Source organism: Hakea prostrata, chromosome 2 (genome assembly GCF_041222555.1).
Source record: "Hakea prostrata isolate BN-2017 chromosome 2, UWA_Hpros_2, whole genome shotgun sequence".
Classification (NCBI taxonomy): Eukaryota; Viridiplantae; Streptophyta; class Magnoliopsida; order Proteales; family Proteaceae; genus Hakea; species Hakea prostrata.
The window spans coordinates 37683817-37702335 of record NC_142601.1 but is presented as its reverse complement, the minus strand read 5'-3'; the positions used below and the strand labels follow the sequence as shown (position 1 = coordinate 37702335).

Below are 18519 nucleotides of genomic sequence, written 5' to 3'. Positions count from 1 at the left end.
CAAAAACATAACATGGTATCGAGCTGTTCATACGGCTCTCTGCCCTAATTGTTTGTTCGAGCGTTTCTGGTTCTGGTCATGGCGTCTCTTCCAGTGTCACTTCTGGCGTCTTCTTCCGCTGTTATTGCTTTAAATTTTGGTTCTAGTCTTCCTATAAGCTGGATTCAACGATTTTTCTCTTGTGGAGAGCACAATTCCTACCTTTTCTTCGTGGATACGAGCTGCTTGGGTTCTTGATGGTTCGAATCCTCGTCCTCTGAATGATTCCTCGTCTGATCTCGTGTCGATTTTGGAATCGCAAAGGCTTTGGGATCGCCAAGATCAACTTATTCTTGGATTCTTGGTGTCGTCTCTCTCTACGCGTGTGTTGCCTCATTTAATTTTTGCTAACACGTCTGCTGAAGCGTGGAATGCTTTGAACACGATTTTTGCTTCTAGTTCCCAACCAAGGATTCTTGATTTGAAAGATCGTCTATTCCATGTTCAAAAAGGATCTTCTACTGTTGCTGATTATTTGCTTGAGGTTAGATCCTTCTTAGATGCTTTGGCTGCGGTTAATTCCCCTGTTTCAGATAGTGATTTTGTGTTAGCAACACTTCGTGGTCTTGGAGAGGAATTTAACGATTTTTCCATATCTATGCGACTTCGAGCTGAGTTGGTTTCGTTTGATGCGTTATCTGGATTACTTTTGTCTCAAGAACTACATATGCAACGGTCAGCTTCTGCCTCTGTGTCGTCTATTTTGACAGCAAATCTTGCAACTCAAGGATCCTCTCATCGATGAAATAATTTTGATTCTTCTCGGTTTGTTTTGAATTCCCCATCTGTATCAAGATCTGGTGATACTTCTAATTGGAATCGTCGATCATGGAATCGACGTGGTGGTCGCTCTAGTGGTCGATTTGGGTCTAGAGCTCGTGGCTGTAACAATGAATCTGGTTCTGTAGTTTCTGATTCTCGCAGTACTGAAGCTGCTCCTTCTTTCTTGAATGAATCGCGTCTCATTTGTCAATTGTGTGATGCTCCAGGCCATAAATCCAAGCAATGTCCACAACACTTCAATCATGCGTTTGTAGGTAAATTCTTGTGTTCGCCAGTTGTTCTTTCTTCTAAGAAAATTTATGATAAATCAGTATGGGTCTTGGACACTGGGTCTAATTTTTATCTGACTGCAGACCTAGAAAATCTAGCTATTCAAGAGCCATATACAGGAACTGAAAATATTTTCATAGGTAATGGTTAGGCTCTTCCTATCTCTCATATTGGTGCTTCTCATTTTACAGCATCTGGTAGAGATTTTATACTGACAAGTCTCCTATGTCTACCTCATTACCAAAATAATAAAAGTGTATCAGAAACATAACACACCTCAAGTGGCAGAAGGCTTTCTCCATCTCTCTCAACCATTTGTTCTGAAACAAAGCATCATTGGTGATTCCGGTAAATGGTGAAAGATGGAGCTTAAGGAAGTGCTCCATGAGTTTGGTATGAGGTCCCAAACCAATGATTCCATCATTCGCTCCTTAAGCGGAAGTTCCGGCACCATGAGTTTGTGGTGCATGGCGGTTTCACTAGTGACTAATGTTGAAAATGATGACATGGATGCCTCTAGGCCCTAAAAACGAGTTTTAGAATATTTTATAGAGTGAAATTCTGTCTTCACCATAGCAATTTACTATAGTTTTCCATCTTTGACCTCATGCTATAAACTGTTAAGTCTTTGCCAATTGAACCAACCGCTTTTTGTCTTCCATAAATAAAATGTTCAATGCATTTCTTTTCTTTTCCCGATCCAAAAGATTTTCCTTTTTGTAAAATCTCATTCAAAAGATGGGGGCGAGAGAGAGGTGGGGTGGGGGTTTTAAAATCTGATCCAAAAGATAATTTCATCGTTTCCATTTACCAGCAACCAGGTTTGAAAATTTATTTATTTTTCTTCCATAAAGAGCAACGGGGTGTCAATCACTTTCAAAGTTCATTACCAACGACTGGGTTTGATTCAGTCAATTTAATGTTCCTTCAGAATATATCATTTTCAAACTCTCTTTAAAATAAAAATAAAAAACCGTCCACATCATGAGTCATGACCCAAATTAAACGAGATAATGAGGCAAGCGAAGTTGGATTTTGATGGCTGAACCACCTTAACCTAATTCATATAAACAATAACGAACCTCATTTACTCAAATGACGAAAATAGCCTAACACCATCACCTGATTCCAATATTCTAAAATGAATAATTCGGGATAATTATTGATCTTTAATTTTTTTTAATAAAATTACATATCAAATCCTGTATTTTGTGAAATTACTATTACACTCCAATTTGAATGTTGTTAAGTGGCTGTTAGGTATTAGTGTACAAAAGACCATTTTATCATTCTTCAAGCTTAAGTATTAATACATAAAGTCCATCCCATTATTAAAATGAGATATACATAAAAACTATAACTTTGCTCTTATCGCTGAGTCATGGACAAATTATCAGCTTTGGTGGCGACTTCAATTTGAGAAAGAATCAAGAGATAAAGTTCAAGGGAGGGGATAGGTTTACTATGTAGTCATATTCCAATAATTTTTGTTGAGAATCTATTTCGATGCCTTGACCCCAGCGCTACAACTGTAATGCACTAACTACTATGCCAAGGCACACCCTAAAGCACAAGTTTTAGGGTGTAACTCTATTGCTCATTCTCTAGCTGGGAAGACAGTTATCTTGGCAGGAAGGACTAACTGGCCACTTTCCACCTTTTGGTTGTTGGATTTGTAACTCCTTGTTTTCTTCTTGTCCTTTGGAATAAAACTTGTTTAAAAAAAAAAAAAAAAAAACCCTAAAGCACAAGCTTTGATAAGTAATTTAAAAAAAAATGCATAAAAATAATTCTAATTTAGCTATAGAGGAGGAAGGCAATAGTAATTGCCTCTAATTTTCTGATTTCCAAAAAAACAACTTACCCCTAATTTCTTTTGCATACGTATGATGTCATAATTCTATTGATTTCTATGAACATTATAGACATTCCATCCAATTCCAAGTTGACCAAGCTCATGCCTGTTTGTTGATTAGTACGTTTCATATGAACCTTTTTAAATTTCTAGTCATGAATCTCATTTTAATATGCTTCTTCGTTGGATCTTACGCATCATTATTTAATGAAGCAGCCAAAGAATGATAAATAACACAGATCTCTCAAAGCTTAAAGGCAGCAGCAGCTAATGGATTCACCAAAGAAGACAAACTTAATGGGAAGGAAACGACTAGCTATTCCAGTTATGGCATGGGGAATCAGGAATCGTTTTCAATCCCTTCTGATCATTCTTATCACCTTCTTGATCTTTGCCACCATCTACCTTACAGGGAAGAACACTACGCAATCATCTCAGGAATCTGGTGACTCACCTTCCCAGTGCAATTTGCTTTCTGGTAATCTCACCAGAAAGAACAACTCGCAGTTATTCGAGAGTGTTGCAGTAGAGGGATATTCCGGTGACTCGTCGCCTCAGTGCGATTATTTTTCTGGGAAATGGGTTTATGATAACTCATCTCACCCTCTATATCACTGGAGTCAATGCACTTTCATTTCAGACCAAGTTGCTTGTGAGAAGTTTGGAAGAATGGATACAAACTATCAGAACTGGAGATGGCAACCACACCAATGTGATATTCCAAGGTTCTTAATTAATTTCAACTTCTTCTTTTTTCCTCTCCTTTATCTCTTTTAAATTTTGATTTCTAGTTGTTCAATATCTGATGGTAATTAATTTTGTGTTGATGAAAAGGTTCAATGCCACAGACTTTCTGGAGAAGATGAGAAATAAAAGGTTAGTTTATGTTGGTGATTCTCTTAATAGAGGTCAATGGGTATCGATGGCTTGCCTTCTGGAATCTCAAATCCCTGATCAAAATCAGAAATCCATCGAATGGGGTGGAAACGAAGGTTCTTTGATCATGTTCAAAGCAAAGGTGAGTGAGTGTTCAACTTGGATTACAGAACCGTGTTGAAACAGATAACTGAAGTTTTCATTTTTTTTTATTGAAGATTGAAACACTCTTTGTTGATGTAAATTAATTAGGAGTATAATGCATCAATTGAGTTCTACTGGGCTCCTCTTCTACTGGAATCCAATTCAGATCATCCATTTAATCATCGTTTAGAAGATCGATTTGTTAGAATTCAAGCAATTGAGAAGCATGCCAAGCACTGGACAGATGCAGACGTACTCGTCTTTAATTCTTATCTTTGGTGGAGAAGACCCAAAATGAAGCTTCTGTAAGTAGAATCATTCTCATAACACCCACACAGTTTCTTTATTTTAATTTTGTTCATTGGGTTTTTCTTTTTCTTTTTTTCTTTGGCGTCTTGATCGTTTGTGGCGTGCGTTGAACTTGTAGTTGCGTGCGCTGAAATGCTTTCAGTTGTCCAGTAGAGCAAGTAATCAGGTGTAGACGTTTATAGAATTTCTTATTTTAGAGTCTTCCCGAAGAAAAGACATTAAGAATTTGAGTAAAATTTTTCTTGGCCAAAAAAAAATTGAGTAAATTACATATACAGTTGTTTCTAAATAAACTATTATGTTTACATGTCGTCAAATTTATTTTATTGGATTTTTTTTGGGTAATCTACATTTGGAATTTTCAAGGGGTCTACATTATTTTAGTAAATAAAAAAATTAATATTTTGAATTTACTTTCCTTCTAGTATTCATAAAAATTGATTAAAAACATACAATTAATTTTTATTGTTAAAATATCTTTATAAATTTTTTATTTTTTTTCAAAAGACTTATTTGGATACTAAAATTTTGGTATCTTCTATCTACCTGTGCTCAAGATTTAGGTAAGTTAAAGAAAAGAAATTTAAATGAAATAAATTATATTTTTTTCTTTTGTCATAATCAAAATTGTCTCAAAGACTAAATCGATAAGCCAAAAGGATAGAAGGGTTTCTAGAAGAATTCGGATCATCACCCCGTCAAGGGAGTACTCTGTGCTTTCTGACGGCTTTATCACCACAAATTCGGTGGGATCCACAGATAAAAATAAAAAAGTATGGAAGGATGGAGGTACAAATCCAACACCTCCTTGGATTTGTTGTCTCTACGTAGGAGATTATTACTATCCGCAAGAAACATGTCTATTATCCTTTATATTTCAAACTAAATATTAATCCCACTTTTACTTTTACGATATGTTATTTTCAAGATTTTCATATTATCCTCTATTACCTTTAATTTTTTGATAATAAAGAGAAAAAAATAAATGAAGAATTAAAAAGAATGCCTTAGATTTGAACCTCCATCCTTTTACACATTTTTCTCGTCTTATCCCCTCTGCCTATGGGCCTAGATCTTTGTGAATAACTTGAAATGATAAAAAAAAATAATAATAAATAAAATATTTTTTCAATTTGACTTTTTTCTCACTTTTAAGACAGCTACCTTAAGTATTCTTTTTTTTAATTTATTTATTTTATTTACATCCCCTATCCATCATTCCATCTTTTACCTAGAGGACGTTATAATATAATAAGTTAATTCTAGAAGGTATGAATGTAATTGTTCAAACCTTGGGGCTTGGAGATGTATGCATAATCTACCCTAAAAATTTATGATCATTTAAAGAGAAAATATAATTTGAAATTTTCAAATCTTTCAAGTCAAAATGAACTTCTTTTGAATGATCTCTCTTCTTCCTCTTTTGATGATATCGTTCATGAACCCATCTTAATCTTTTGTCAATAATGTCATATGTTGCATCAATGCTATTTATGAAGTTAGGCGATTTGTCTTGCTTGGTATACCAGCAATTGCTATCATGAACAGTTTTTTCAAAAATATATATTTTTTCATTAATTTTTACTATTAAATTTTGTTTTAAACTTCAAATTATCCTTAATTAATAATATGTATTAATTTAAATTCTAAATTACCCTCAATTATTGTAGTAGTTAAAATCTTAAATTACCTCAATTGATATTTTTGTTAAAACCTAAAATACCCTCAATTATTTTAATAGTTAAAACCTTCAATTAGCTTTATTATTAAAAGTTTTGTAAAGTTGAAGTTATGAACAATTCTAATCGAGAATTGGATGGAAATGGTGTATTTCAGGTGGGGATCTTTTGATAGTCCTGACGGCATCTACAAAGAGGTAGAAATGCTTCGCAGCTTTGAAATGGCTCTGAAGACTTGGTCAGATTGGGTTGAGATCCATGTGAATCATAACAAGACCAAATTATTCTTTGCGGGTTTGTCTCCAACGCATTTGTGGTAAGAAAACTTAATTTCTTCAAAATATAATTCTTCACATGAAAACTGAAAACTGACTTCTTCTTTTTCTTTTTATCCCTTATTTTTGCTGATACAAGAAAGTTGAAGTCACATATGTTTTTTTTTTCTTTTTTCTAATAGGAATTATGAGTGGATCGATGGAGGAGAGGGGAACTGTTACAATGAAACAGAGCCCATAACAAAGGAAGGACATTGGGGTGGGGGATCAGATGCAAGGATGATGAGAATAGTGGAAGAAACGATCAAGAAGTTGGAGAAGAGAGGAGTGGTGGTGCAGAATCTGAACATCACTCAGATGTCAGAGTACCGGAAAGACGCCCACCCTTCCATATACAAGAAGCATTGGGAATACATCTCACCGGAGCGGCTCGCCAATCCCTCATCTTATGCTGATTGCATCCATTGGTGCCTTCCTGGTGTACCAGACACCTGGAATGAGATCCTCTCTACGCTCATTTTTCCTCCTCTTCCTTCTTCTACTTCTTCTAATTCTTCTTCTTCTTCTTCTTCTTCTTAGGCCTTCTTTGTTTCTATGTAAATTTGTTCATTTTGGTTATCTTCCATTGTTCTTCAACAAGATGTAAAAAAAGAAAAAACTTACAAGATCAAGGTAAGAATTTTTTATAAATTTTTTGCCATGTGATTATTGGGTAAAATTATGTATGATAACATTGGAATTTAAACTTATCATGCATTCTTTTTTCCTCCTAACAGTTAAATAAATTACATGTACATGGCATGAATAAATCATCGCCCTTTGTTCTTTATGGGTAAGGATCTATGTAACTTTGTTCAGGAATTTTTCTTCACTAGTTATATGCCCTTTCATATTAATGTTACATATCTTTGCTTAATTCCTAAAGTGAATTAGCTCGAAAATGTAGATCACTTCAGACCGATAAGCATGTGTAATATATCCAGCAAGGTAGTGAGCAAGGTTATAGCAGCATATATGGCTGAAACCTCATTTGGACTCTATCATCTCCCCAGTTCAGTCAGCATTCATATCGGGACGAATTATATCTGATAATGTGGTAGTGGCACATGAGGCCTTTCATTATATTGGGCAGAAAAAGGAGAAGAAGCACATCATGGCTATCAAATTAGATATGATGAAAGCATATGACCGACCGTATGGAGTGGAAATTTATAGATGTTAGGATTTATAATTATTAATTTAATTATATGCCCAAGGGCAATATTGGAAACTCACTATTAGAGCAGTTATAAAATATAGGGTTATATATTTTGGTAACCACCGCATAAGTGAGTGTTATTACATTACTAAGTTTTCTAGAAAAGAAGCGGCTTCCATCTCTCTCTCCCTTTCTCCTAGAAATGCAGGCATGCCTGAGGTTATCCTAGGAGTCCTCTACTAGTTCAAACTAGTAGAAGTCTATCGCTCAACGGATCTAACTGTTAGGATCCAACGACTATCCGAAGAAGGCTCAAATACATCCAACGAAGAAGATTCGAAGGTACACTTTATATAAACATCACCTACCTACAAGGTAAGGGGAGACCCCTACACACACATTTGGATGTAAACACTCAGATGCTTATGATCTAAATCGTATTCCAGTTATTCATTCCTTAGCTCTGTGCTTCTAGCAGAGCCGTATATGATTAAGTTCATCAACTGACTTAGCCTTCGGAGGTGGACTCCCGACCCCAGCGGTTGGGCCACACCTGACGCTTTGTTTTGCAGGTCATCTTCAGGAGATCTAAGGGCTGAGCAGATTTTGGACGCATCATTTGGCGCCATCTGTGGGAAATCGATTCAGAAAGCTATGGTGACTAGATCAGCAGCAGCAGCCGCTGCACAATGCAATACTGGTGTCCAAATCCTTGGAGTAAACAATCCAGATATTCCTCAGGGAAGTTTACCACCTCTCAAAGTAGATGGCGGTCAAGGGGGATAGAATCCTCTAGAGACACTCCAAAATCCATTGGATCAATTGAAAGTCCAACTTTTGGAAGTAAGTCAAGCACTCGATGTGCTAACCAGACGGGTGGTATTACCACAAGAGCCTGATCATCGCGATGTAGGGAGGCGTGTATTGCCAAGGGATCAGATATTGATTGAAGATTAGAATATCGGTCAGAACTTTCATGAAGGTGACCAAGTGCCTAGGAGAATCGATGATCTACCTAGGCGGGACGATCGGTTTGACAACCGCAAGGAAGTACAACCGATTCGAATACGAGGTTGGTTACAGGAGTGAGAACTCACTCGCCAACTGTTAGACGAGCTGTTCGTGATGAACGAGTTGTTCGTGATGATCGAGCTGTTCGTGATGATCGAGCTGTTCGTGATGATCGAGTTGTTCGTGATGATTGGGTTGTTCGTGATGATCGTTTTGTTCGAGGTCGTGATCGTATTGCAGAAGATCATTCAACACATATTGGTCAGGAATTGGCCAATATTAATCAGAAGCTGGGACAATTGGCTAGAAGAAGGATAACTGATGATATCTATTCAGTTATTCGAAAGACTCCATTTGCCGAGCCAATTGCAGGATATTAGTTTCCTCACAATTTCCGTTTGCCAACTTTTTCCACATTCGACGGCTTTAGAGATCCTACGGCCCACATCGGCTATTATCGGTAGACTATGGCAATTGCAGGTAATTCTGATGAAATTCTCTCAGGGGTTTTTGGTTCATCTTTAATCGGAGCGGCACAGAAATAGTTTTCTAACTTTCCATCAGGAAGGATCGTAAACTTCGATGAGTTGGCACGCAAATTCATAGGGCGATTCTAGAGTGAAATCCAGATCAAAAAGACCGAGGAAACCTTGTTTACTATAAGACAAGGGAAGAGCAAATCGATCCGAGAATATCTAAAAAGATTCAATAGAGTTACAATGGAGATAGAGAATCTAGATGAGCAAGTAGCTAAAACTGCTTTGTTCACTGGACTCACTAATCGAAGACTCTTGGAGTTGTTACTTCAAGATATGCCTACAACTTATGCTGAGTTGGTATAAAGATGCCAAAAGCAGGCGGAAGTCACGGAAATCTTAGATGCACACCAGGGGGACAATAAAGCCTCCACCAAAGAACAAAAGGCTCCTGAGAACAAGCAGAAGCCAAAGCAGAATGTTTGTGATCAAGTTGGAAAGCCTCAGGCATGGCGGCAGAGATCTCCCTGTAAAAGTGAGTATACTCCATTAAATACTCCTCGGGTTGATATTTTAAACATCATTAAAAAGCGAAATATCTTGAAGTGGCCTCCAAAGCTTCCTTCAAAACCTAGAGAGCAACAGGATCGAGAAAGATATTGTCGTTTCCACAAGGAATACGGTCATTATACCAATGATTGTCGTCATTTGAAGGCAGATATTGAGAGATTAATATCTCAGGGACATTTGTCCAATTTTGTTAATAAGAGAAGAGAGGAGCCATGTGAGGCTGGCCCCAAAAGGGACCGTTCGGTTAGTCCAGAACAACCGAAGGAGGCTCCGAGGTCTAAAAAAGGTAAGGAGGTGATTGATGCTACTCGGTCACCGATCCTTACAATATTTGGAGGCCCCGAACCCGAATCACTCCGGAGGTTGAAAACAAAATCTAAATTTGTTGGAACCGGAGAAACGCAGAAGCGTAAGAGGCCAAATGGTGAAGATTCTATCACCTTTGGCGAAGAAGATGAAAGAGGCGTTTGTTTACCTCATGATGATGCCATAGTCATCAAGGTAGAGATCGTGCGCCGAGAAGTACATAGAGTTTTAGTTGATACAGGTTCTCTGCCGGACCTAATATCTTATGAGGTGTATCAAAAGCTTAAGGAGGATGAAGACTTGATGGAGCCATCATCCACACATTTATATGGCTTTGTAGGATCATCTGCAATAGCAGAGGGATCTGTCCAGTTGGACCTATCGATTGGGAATTTTCCCAAGGAAGCTACCGTTCGAATAAATTTTTTGGTGGTTTGGGAACTTCCGGCCTACAACGTTATCCTTGGGCGGCCATCTTTGTCCAAGCTAGGTGCTATTGTTTCTACGAAGCACCTGAAGATAAAATTCCCAACAGAGATGGGAATTGGTCAAGTTTCATCTGGCTAGAGGATCTCTCGGCAATGCTATGTTGCCTATTTGAAGGACAAGGAGGGCCCAAGGAAGGTGACTGCCCTACCAATCGAAGTAAGAGATGATCGGGAAGAGGTATAAATGCAAAGGCCCAAGCCGGTAGAAAGGCTGGAGCAAATCCAGTTGTTTACTGATAATACAGAAAGTATTACTTATATCGGATCTGAGCAACTGGAAGAGTTCAAAGGAGAGTTGAAGTCTTTTCTTCAACAAAATAGTGATGTATTCGCATGGTCTACCGAAGACATGCTAGGAATCGATCGGAATGTTGTAGAGCATAAACTCTGGATAGATCCAAAGGTGAAACCAGTTATCCAAAAAAGGAGAAATTTCTCCATAGAAAAATACGAAGCCGTTTGGGGCGAAGTTGAAAAATGAAGAGTTCTGGTTTCATTGAACCGATTGAATGCCCAACCTGGTTAGCCAACGTGGTAATGGTCAAAAAGGCAAATGGGAAGTGGAGGGTGTGTACAGATTACATAGACCTCAACAAGGCTTGTCCTAAAGATTGTTATCCGTTGCCCAGGATTGACCTCTTGATAGATGCAACTGCAGGATATGAAACTTTCAGTTTCACGGATGCATACTCAGGGTATAATCAGATCCTCATGAATAAGAAGGATGAAAAGTTTACGGCTTTCATGACCGACCGTGAAAGCTTTTATTATAAAGTCATGCCGTTTGGCCTGAAAAATGCAGGAGCTACATATCAGAGGGCCGTCAACAAGATATTCAAAGACCTAATCGGGAAAAATGTCGAGGCTTATGTTGACGATATGCTGGTAAAAAGCATTGCAAGGGCAAAGCATATCGCATATTTAACAGAAGTATTCTCAGTACTGCGAAAATATCAAATGAAGCTGATTCGAAGAAATGCGCCTTTGGAGTATCTTCAGGCAAATTCTTGGGCTTCATGGTATCACAGAGTGGTAATGAGGCTAATCCAGCCAAAATACAAGCTTTAATTGATATGGAAACCCCAAAAACTGTCCGGGATGTGCAATGCTTAAGGGGGAGAATAGCTGCTCTGAACCGTTTCATCTCAAAATCTGGAGAAAAGTGTCTACCATTTTTCAAGGCACTTAAAGATTTGAGGGGCAGCAAGGAAGCGAATTGGACTGAAGAGTGCCAGAAAGCTTTCGAAGATTTAAAGGAAACACTGGGAAGACCACCGCTTTTATCCCGACCCGAAAGGGGAGAAGTCTTACAGCTATATTTAGCAGCATCCCTTTCGGCAGTCAATACGGTACTCGTCTGGGAAAAGGATAAGAGGCAATGGCCTATTTATTATGTCAGCCATGTGTTACTTGATGCGGAGACACGGTATTCTCAAATCGAGAAGCAGGCTCTAGCTCTCATGACAGCAGCTAGGAAGCTACGACCATACTTTCAGGCTCACTCAATAGAGGTATTTACAACTTTCCCTCTTAGTAAAGTTCTTCGTAAACCTGATTTGTCTGGAAGGATGGTAGCCTAGTCGGTTGAACTTAGTGAGTTCCAAGTAAGCTTTAAGCCTAGAACGACAATCAAAGCTCAGGCACTAGCCGATTTTGTAGTAGAAACTACTGCACCAATGGAGAACATTGTTGAAGAACCCACTATACAAACCATTTGGGAAGTATATGTGGATATTCGAGTAATAAAGACGGAGCAGGGGCTAGAATTCTTTTGAAGAGTCCAGCAGGATTTATCATTCGATATGCATTGAGATTTGCATTCGAAGCTAGCAATAATGAAGCAGAATATGAAGCTCTGATAGCTGGACTCAGATTGTCAAAAGCATTGGCAGTAGCAGATGTAACAATTTATAGTGACTCTCAGCTTATTGTCAATCAAGTTCAGGGTGAGGATGGTATTAAAGAACCTCGCTTGCAGAAATATCGAGAGATTGTGCAAGCATTGTAAAAAGAATTCATGAATTTGAAGATACGTCAGATTCCAAGGACAGAAAACACAATGGCAGATGAGCTATCCCAATTAGCCAATGCTAAAGAGAAAAATTTAGACCCTTCGGTCTACATTGAAGAGATAACATTTCCGAGTTATCACGAGAAAGAAATTTCCTACATTGAAGCAGAGCGTTGCTGGATGGATCCAATAGTTGAATACTTGAGAGATGATAAACTACCGGAGGATCCAAAAGAGGCAAGATTAGTTAGAGTATGATCAGCGAGGTTCATTATGCAAAATGGAAGGTTGTACAGAAGATCTTATTCTAGACCCCTTCTGAGATGTTTAGGTCCCGAAGGAGCGGAGTCGGCTCTGGCCGAGGTACATGAAGGAATTTGTGGAGCTCACATGGGTGGACGAGCCCTGGCACACAAAATCCTGAGACTTGGGTTATATTGGCCTAAGATCCAACAAGCTGCTATGGAATATGTTCGCCGGTGTAGCAATTGTCAAGTTCATGCTACAGTATCCAAACGCCCAGCGGAAACCATGACATCAATTCTAGATCCCATCCCTTTTGCAATGTGGGGAATCGATATCATAGGCAAATTCACCAAGGAGTCGAGCGGAAGAAAATATTTGATAGTAGCAATTGACTACTTCACTAAATGGGTTGAGGCCAGCGCCCTGGCAACAATCACTGAAAGAAAGGTGGAGAAGTTTGTACTCGAGTCGATTATATATCGGTTCGGGATGCCCAAAATAATCATGACTGATCATGGCACTCAATTCGACTGTCCATAATTCGAGCAGTTTTGTGGAACTTACGTGATCGAGCATCGTAGGTCATCAGTGGCATACCCCCAAAGCAATGGACAAGTAGAGGTTACTAACAGAATGCTACTTGAGGGAATAAAGAAAAGACTTGAGGCTGATAAAGCCTTATGGGTCGAAGAACTGCATAATGTACTGTGGGCCTACCGAACTATGGTTCGAACACCCACAGGAGAAACTCCTTTCAAATTGGCTTATGGATCCGAAGCGTTGGCACCTGTGGAAGTAATGGCGGGAACATTGCAGGACAGAGAGTTCGAAGAAAAAGCGAACGAGCAAGGACTGCTTGATAGTCTTGATTTACTGGATGAAGTTCGGGCAAAGCAATAGCACGAACTCAACATTATCAATGAAGAATAGCGTCACATTATAATACCCGAGTGAAGAATCGTCGGTACTTAACAGGAGATTTGGTATTGAGAAATACCTTAGCTTCAAATCCACGCCATCAAAGAAAATTGGACCCTTCTTAGGAAGGACCATATATGGTTATAAAACTAGTTGGTTTGGGAGCTTACAAGCTGAAGAACATGACAACCCAGAAAGAGTTGGATCGTTCGTGGAATGCCAGACATCTGAAAAAATATTATCTTTGAAGATTATCAATTTCGTTCATGATGTAACAAATTTCAACTCAATCAATGCAATTATTGGTTTTCAACAACTATCTTTTGATTGGGGGGCATCATACACCACACTCAAGAACATATCCAGCCACAAGGCATCGGATAAAAATCCGAGTGAGTTCCTTCTCATACTTACTGTATTTTTTCGGAGTTTCTTAAGTCAAGGCATCGGATGAAAATCCGAGTGAGTTCCTTCCACAAGGCATCGGTTTAACACCCGAGTAAGTTCCTTATTAGACTTATTGAATCTTTCCGGAATGTCTCTAAGTAAAGGCATCGGTTTAAAACCCGAGTGAGTTCCTTCCACAAGGCATCGGTTTAACAATCGAGTGAGTTCCTTCTACAAGGCATCGGTTTCAAACCCGAGTGAGTTCCTTCTCAGACTTATTGAATTTCTCCGAAAATCTTTAAGTAAAGGCATCGGTTTCAAACCCGAGTGAGCTCCTTCTCAGACTTATTGAATTACTCCGGAAATCTTTAAGTAAAGGCATCGGTTTAAAAACCATGTGGGTCCTTCTACAAGGCATCGGTTTCAAACCCGAGTGAGTTCCTTCTCAGACTTATTGAATTTCTCCGGAAATCTCTAAGTAAAGGCATTATAAGACCTACTGCAACAATGACTCAAGTGACTAGCAAAGTTCAAAGATGAAGTTCAATTCGTTATTTCTTTAAACGACCAGAAGAGGCCAACCTTTACAACCAGCATATATATAAACAAGTGTTGGGGTACAATCTTCACTCGGTCAAATGAGAAAGACATCATCAAGAAGTTACAAGATTGAAAGAGCTTTGCCAGAAGTAATACAGAGTTAGGAAGCAACACAAATTCAAGAAGAAGAAGAATAGAGTCGGGAAAAAGCATGTTATCAAAATCCTCTGCAATTCCCTACTCTTTATCCAGCTTGACCAGAAGAAGTCTGATCATTGATCAAACCTGCATTCAAGGCAAGCTCTTCATAACTGAATCCTTGGAGAGGAGCATAAGGAGGGGAATCATCGAGATAATGCATGATATCCGGATCTGGAGGTAGAGGGTCGTTCATACCCTTGGGCCAGTCCGGAAGAGGAAGACCCAGCTTTGCAAACACTTCAGGATGACAACTAGCGCTGTAGGTGTCACATCCACCCAGCCGGTACCCCATTTGGAATACCCGGGATGTGATCCACACTCCAAGGATCAATGATCTGAAATCCATGCCTCCCACATACACGGTAACACAATCATGAACAGTAATAATCAATGGTAAAAACAGCTAATACTAAGTATCATGAATAAGATAAGATTAACTAAATCAAAGTGCGGAATATAGATAATAATAAAGTGTGATCAAAATCATAAAGGGTGAGAAGGTGTGGTAGCCACCCTCTCAGAGCAACGGAAAAGAAGTAAATCAAGCTAGTTACATATCCAAGTGTCACCGGAATAATTCAAAGACAAGTTAATTACAATATCCAAGGTTCCACAAATACACCAGGGGAATGGGGCACTATGCTAGGGTTTCTTCTATACTAATGGTAGTCTCCTCAACAGTACGGATGAAGTAAACCCAGCGCTGCCGCTCCCGCACAACTGTGGGGCTAACCCTAGTGCGGATAGTAATCCTCCTCGGCTCCAATATACGGATCCTCACCGACGCCACTACCCGGAGGGTAGTATGTGGAATCATAGTCCGCCTCATAGGAGGTGCCATCGTAATCTTCGGTACCTGGAATGTAATCTAAAACATTTGCACAAAAAGGAATGAGTTCGAAGAACTCAGCGAGGAAGTTATTCCATAATTAGAAATCATACACATTCAGAACATATAATAATGCAATGTGATATGGAACATATGATGCAGATATGAGCCTAACTCTATGAATGCTGGTCTCTAGGGTAGACATGCTTTAAGTCATAGCATCGTACTTCTCTGGGTCATCAGTCACTCTCCCATTTCCATATCTTGGGAATGCCCGGGGAAGATCGGTAAAGTCATCAAAAAGCCGTGGTAAGGGGATCGGTCACCACTCTCTCACATCACCATTTGGTCAAGTACTGGCGCATGTCACAGTAAAGCCTAGCCCAATGCAAGTCATCTACTCAGTCGGTCAAGTCAGATTCAGATACGTCCATTCCTCGCCCCCGGCGATCCTTTCCGGTATCCTTCACACTAGAGTCAGCGAAATCCCGGATTTCGGACTCATCAGCCCTATTGGTCATCCACATATAGTAAACGGGAAGCTCTCACGTCCTCTCACGGATTGGTTACCGGTCTTGAGCGCCCGTGAGCCCAAGTCTATCCATATGCAACTCTACCAATAAATGGCCCCTTTCAGGTATCCGTAGCATGGTTTATGTCCCCTACCGGATTGGTTACCGGCCTAGAGCGCCCATCCAACCATACACTACCACGGGTTGTTCGGTCTCAATGCCCTTCCGATTCGGGTCTGACACGACAAGGATGAACCTAGCCACACAACTAGACAATCCTATGTATGTCATCCAATAACTTGGGAGAGTGTCGATAGGCACCATCGGAGAACATCCCATACTATTCCCTCCGATGCCCAAAGATAGAAGTGTCGGTAGGACACCCCCCAAATCCCAAGTCATACGTAAGCAATCACACATCAAATCTCATCATTTCTCATGCATCCAATGCATATTCACAATAGTAATCAAATCATGATATTGAAACGAATCATTATAATCATAAGCAAATCAAATGATAAAGTAACACAACAAAAGTATAAAGATTTCAATGCTACTGTTCTAACACATATGTAACAGTCTCATAATGATTGAAAGGAAATTTAGGGATTTCATTCTTTAAATAAAGCACAGTTCAATATTTGATGACTTATATGTTTATGGATATAACCATCCTTACCTTGGATGAGTTGATGATGAATTGAGAATACCAAGAATAGTCCAATAGAATTGTTAAGGCCCTAAACAAACATCAATAATAAGTTAGAAAAGAAGTCGGGAAGATCGGATGTCATTTGGGTCAAAACTGACCAATGTTGCTGTCAGCAACAACTTTGGTCGATGGTCTTGGTCGATGGTATCGACCAAAAGTATCGACCAAAATTGTCCTCGGGGCAGAATAGTGGATTTTGGGGATTTTGGTCCGAAATGAGTCTTCCGGTGTTCGGATCAATCTGAAACTTGGAGGCATACTTAACAATAGTAGTAGGACACTATAAATCAAGGAATTAACCCAATCCAATGGTCTAATTAAAAAGCCCGAATTTGAGCTATCAAGTTCAAGTGATAAACATCATGGCATGAGTTGGAATTGATTGCATTGATGAGGAATAGCATGCAATAGCTAGAGGAACTAATAGAAATTCGATTGGAATCATATGGCAATGTTAAACATGAACATAATACACTCTATAGCTCAGTTTGATATCAAATGGTATGATGTTAATAGGTAAATCATGGAATACATATGCTAGGCATGAAATATAAGCATTAGCATCAATGAATGGCTAAGGGAATCATGGATTGAGCATGAGTAGGCACTTGGAGTGGTGGTTGCAAGGTTGCAGCACCATTCCAAATGTTCCATCAGCAAGATGACAATAGAAAAGAGTAGAAAAGGGTAGGGTAGAGAGTGGAACGAAGAGTCATACCTTAGTGTGGAAGATGAAGACAAGAATCAATGATAAACTAAGTGTCTTTGATGAGATACCCTTCACACTAACCAAGGAGCTGCTTTGGGAAGCTCTCCCCACGTTCCCAGGTGAGAAAAATGATTGCAAAAGGCTCAAGGCTCGAGGTCATATTAAATAGAAAAGGAATATTCCATGGAATCATTAACTTGGCAGACTGGGATATTTTGGTCGATGGTATCGACCAAAATGATCGACCAAAATATTTTCAGCAGAAAACTCAAGTTTAGAACAGCAACTTCAAGTAGGGATTTGAAAGGCTATACAAGGTCAAATTGAGTGAGGTTTTCTTCCACAATTCAATCAAGAAGTGTAGTTTCGGGGAATACCTTCGGATTGTGTACAGGAGGTCATTTGGTACATCAACCATATTAATCTTCTCCGATGCGCAGACTTTCCTTAAACACTGACAATGCATTTAAGCAAGGGGTATCATTGTCAATGTCCATGGGCTCGGTCTCCGAATCATGATCATCAATCAGAATGGTCCATAAATCTCTTCTTCCACCGCTTCAGGTCCTCGGACCTGAATACAACAGCGGATCCGGGTCAGGGTCAAGGTTAGAATAGGGCTGGATATTACAGTAGGGAGTCGTGTTGAAATGAGGATCTTTCCTTAATATCGATTCCCATACTTCGTTTTCGCCATCCCGGTATGCCTGCAAGTTATAAGCATTCAGCATGTCAACAAAGGGCTTACTCTGCAAATACTCGAAGAAGCAAGCTCTACGAACGTCAGTTGGAAGGGATTCGGGCAAGGGAATGACAGCTTGCCTTTGGGGTAATGCTTTAGATCCTTTCGCCCCTGACTTTCCTGCTTCTCGTTCCAGCCGCCGGATCTTCTCCCTGGCATCATCCAAATCTGAACGGAGATGCTCAATCACAGAATTCTTCTCTCCTGCAACCTCCCAAGCTAATTTCCTAAGGCGAGCAATTTCAGCATCCTTGGCTTTGGAGTCTTCCCGAAGCCTGGAAACTTCATTACTCAGTTTACTGAGTCTAGAGGCTGCTTCCACTTGGTTGTGGAAGTTGCCAGTGAGACTCCTGCAACAACTTCCGAGTTAGTTAGGAGCAAAAGAATAATCTTCATAATCAAAAGGTATTGAAGAAAAACTTACATTACCAAT

General features: G+C 39.4%; 1 protein-coding gene across 1 annotated transcript; it reads left to right on the top strand.

The window, feature by feature from the left end:
* Positions 1-3181: 3181 nt before the first annotated feature.
* On the top strand, positions 3182-7224 carry LOC149024304 (protein trichome birefringence-like 34). Its single transcript, XM_089142925.1, has 5 exons — positions 3182-3672; positions 3782-3965; positions 4076-4272; positions 6113-6271; positions 6413-7224. Exons 1-5 carry the CDS (start codon positions 3218-3220, stop codon positions 6807-6809), a joined length of 1392 nt encoding a protein of 463 aa, XP_088999051.1. The 5' UTR covers positions 3182-3217; the 3' UTR covers positions 6810-7224.
* Positions 7225-18519: the final 11295 nt, after the last annotated feature.